This window comes from Nicotiana tabacum, chromosome 5 (assembly GCF_000715075.1).
Source record: "Nicotiana tabacum cultivar K326 chromosome 5, ASM71507v2, whole genome shotgun sequence".
Classification (NCBI taxonomy): Eukaryota; Viridiplantae; Streptophyta; class Magnoliopsida; order Solanales; family Solanaceae; genus Nicotiana; species Nicotiana tabacum.
The window spans coordinates 132,380,637-132,384,321 of NC_134084.1; the positions used below are offsets into that span (position 1 = coordinate 132,380,637).

At 36.1% G+C, this 3,685-nt stretch overlaps 1 protein-coding gene across 1 annotated transcript; it reads right to left on the bottom strand.

Moving 5' to 3' along the window:
• Nucleotides 1–2,502: 2,502 nt before the first annotated feature.
• Nucleotides 2,503–2,928, bottom strand: LOC142180979 (uncharacterized). Its single transcript, XM_075253087.1, has one exon. It carries the CDS (start codon nucleotides 2,926–2,928, stop codon nucleotides 2,503–2,505), a length of 426 nt encoding a protein of 141 aa, XP_075109188.1.
• Between the last annotated feature and the right edge of the window lie 757 nt (nucleotides 2,929–3,685).

The following is a 3,685-nucleotide window of genomic DNA, read 5'->3' on the forward strand; positions in this document are numbered from 1 at the left end:
CTTAGCTTGAGGGATTAGGAGTTGAGTCCTATTTGCTAATTGCTTCTTGTTGAGTACGATGTATAGGCATGGTGATGAGTATCTATACATTGGTGTCGAGCATGACGTGAGTCCTAAATTGATACTTATTGTGTTCTTAAATGATACTACGAATGCTATAGTGGGTGAATTCTTGATAATGAGTAATGACCTAAGTTTATTTTCGTGGAAGATACTTATGATTGAGAAATGGTGATAATTTAGATGAGTACGAGTTGAGTTAAGGTTGGTTATAGATGATTCTCCCTTGCCGGGATGTATATACTTGTACTATTGAATTCCCTTGCCGGGATAGTGTAGTTTATTGTTGATCCCTTGCCGGGACTATTATTATGATCACTGTTGACTGTATATTTGGGACGGGTTGCGTGCCGTAACATTATTATATATATTTATGGATCGGGTTGCACGCCGTAACAGATATTATATTGGATCGGGTTGCACGCCGCAATAGTTATATATGTGGATCGGGTTGCACGCTGCAACAATGTTAAATGATAAGGGATCGGGTTGCACACCGCAACAGTATTGTTATTGTATTGTTGTAGATATTGAATTGTCCTTTCATATCTTATTAAGTTGTTGGTGGATTTGATATGTTCCTCGAAGCATGTACCCCCTCCCATTTAAACTGCTTATTCTTGTTTATTTTCCGCCATATGTTATATAACTGCACAGGTTTATCTGAAGTTCGATCCTAGCCTCGTCATTACCTCGTTGGGGTTAGGCCAGACACTTACCAGCACATGGGGTCGATTGTGCTGATGCTATACTTTGCACTTTGTGCATATACCGGAGCAGCATTGGATCAGTAGCTTGGGAGCCAACCTTCAGTCCACAGAGATTCCGAGGTAGTCCTGCAGACATCCGCAGGCCCGGCATCTCTTCTATCTATTATCATGTTCTGTTATCACTTGTATCCGAGACAGAGTGTGTTTCTTTCCTTCAGACAATTGTATGTAGTAGTCATAGACGATCCGTGAATGTTGTGACACCAGTTTCTGGGTAGAGGCATATGTTGATTTCCGTATTATTTTGGTTTATTTTGTCTAAGTCTTCTTCTTAATCTCATATTCCGGTGTTATTTAAATGTTTATCACTTGTTAATATAAGTTGTAAAATGGATTAAAACAAAAGAGTTAAAGATTCCTAATTTTGTGGTTTGCCTAGCTTCTACGAGTAGGCGTCATCACGACTCTCGAGGGTGGGAAATCCGGGTCGTGACAACTTACTATAAATAGATGCATCTTGAGCTGTTTGAATGAGAGCAGAAAGCAGAAGCCTCATTCTTGATCAATTCATTTCTTTCAATTTTCTAAGTTCTTATTTTGTGAATATTTTCTTTCTTCTTTTAGCCACTATACTGGCTTCATTTCTAGTTCCGAATAAATTATAATATTGGAAATTACTCTAGCACCTATTTTTAATTAAATAGGGGAAACTATTCTCTTGAATATTTCTTTCTATTTTCTTATTTAATGGGCAAGAATATTTCCGTTGTCATTACTAACTCCATTATGGAGTAACTTTTCTTGTGTTGGGAGAGTGATGGATATTAATATTTCTATATAATAGTAGATATTATCCCTCAATTTCACATGTTTGAGCTGAAGTTTTTCATTTAAATTTTATCTGCTTTACAGTTAGGTGTTATTTAATTTGTTAATATCTATCTATTTCATACTAAATATTAATTCTTACTAATTCTGTAATCGAAAGAGGTGGAAGAGTAAATAGTTAATTTTGGTATTGATAAATGTTAAACTTTTATTTAGTGACATCTATATCTTATATGTTAAAATTGATTCTACACTTATTTGTAATCGAAAGAGGCGAATATTATAGTAATGAGTTATAACAAGTAGGGTAACCGAAAGAGACTTACTAAAAAGAGCAAGTTTTAGTTTAAGCATATATTTCTGGCTCTTTAATATTAATATTCTGACGATTAATTTGTATAACCGAGAGGAATGCAATTAATTGTTCAACTTAAGTAATGATATATAATGTAATCGTGAGAGACATTTATACATTTGTGAGAAATAGAAATTGAAGGATAATTTTACCTATTATATAATAGAAATATTAAGTGAAGTTATGATCCCAATACCTTTTTATTATATTTGTGAAAAACAAAATATTTTCTATTGCTGTATTCATGCATTTTTATTTAGTTAATTCACAACTCAACTCTTCCTGGTTTTCTCAAATAGTAATTAAAACAAGAAACGTCTGTAGAATAGATAAATCAATCTCTGTGGGTTCGACATCTTTCTTTGGCCTCATTTACTACTACTACAAGAGACAGTTTAATCTAACAATTTAGTCTAACTACTAACTATAGAACAATCATTACATACTAGGATAGTAGTTGAGTTCCTGTAGTCTTCTTTGTAGCCTGTGTTTATTTTCTCCTTGCCCATGCACACCCTGTGTTATTACTCTGCTTAGAATTACTTCTGATCATTGCACTCCTTTGAAGATCCTGTCATTCCTCTCTTGCCATATGTAGTACAAGGTTCCTGCTAGTACAAGTTTATATAACTCAGTTGTTGTGCTCCTTCCTTTATAGTACTTTCCTGCCCATTCAAGTTCATTTGCCCACATCATTGGTTGCCTCTGAATCCCTTGTCGTTGCAGCATTGTTGTCCATACTCTCGATGAATAAGTACATTTAAAAAACAAATGATCTACTGTCTCCTTCTCACTGTTACATAAAGAACATGTTACATCTTCCACATAGCCCAAACCCCTCAACCTGTCTTTAGTCATCAACCTTCTATGTGCGGCTAGGAAAACTATAAAGTTCCATTTTGGCACTCCAATGTTGTTGTGCACCAGTTTCCTCCATGGTACTCTATCAAAGTCACCCCTCAGTTTCCCATACATATTCTTAATAGAGAAGCTGCTTATCCCCTCTACATCCTCCTCTGTAAAATCAGCTCCCTCAAAGTATTGCTTGCCTTTAAGTATCTTCTATACTATCCAAGAAGCTTGTTTTGGTACAATACTCCACAATGCATTCTGCTTCTTATAATACACATGTATCCATTGCACCCACAACTTATATTTCTTCTTGCATAGGTTCCAAAGGAGTTTACATATGGCTGCCTTATTCCATTCCTCTATAGCTAGTAGATTTAAACCACCTGCTACTTAAGGTTTGCACAAACTGTCCCATAACAATAGAGCTTTCCTCGACACTTCTATACAGTCTTCCTGCATAGGACAGAAAATTTGGTGTGTGGGATTGGATTCTCCCTAGCATCTTTTCAAGCAAAAGCTGGCACTGTATCAATGATAAACTCTTAGAGCTAAGAGGTACTCCCAAGTACCTAACTGGTTGTGATGACCCGACCAGTCGTCTCATGAGTTACCGCTCCATTTTCCCTATTTCTACTTCATTATGCTTTATTTAACCATGTTATGTGATATCGGGTTGGTCGTATCGAGTTCGGAAAGGATTTGGTAAGGTTTGAGACACTTAGTTTTTTTAGAGTGGGTTTAAGTTGGAAAAGCCAACCGGATGCTGACTTATGTGTTAGAGGGCTCGAATGTGAGTTCTAATATTTCGGTTAGCTTTGGGAGGTGATTTGTGGCTTAGGAGCGCGATCAGAAAGGATTTTGGAGGTCCGTAGTAGATTTA

What these genes read in the sequence shown, in the direction of transcription:
- LOC142180979 (XM_075253087.1), bottom strand. Translation starts at nt 2,928, where the DNA reads ATGTATGGGAAACTGAGGGGTGACTTTGATAGAGTACCATGGAGGAAA.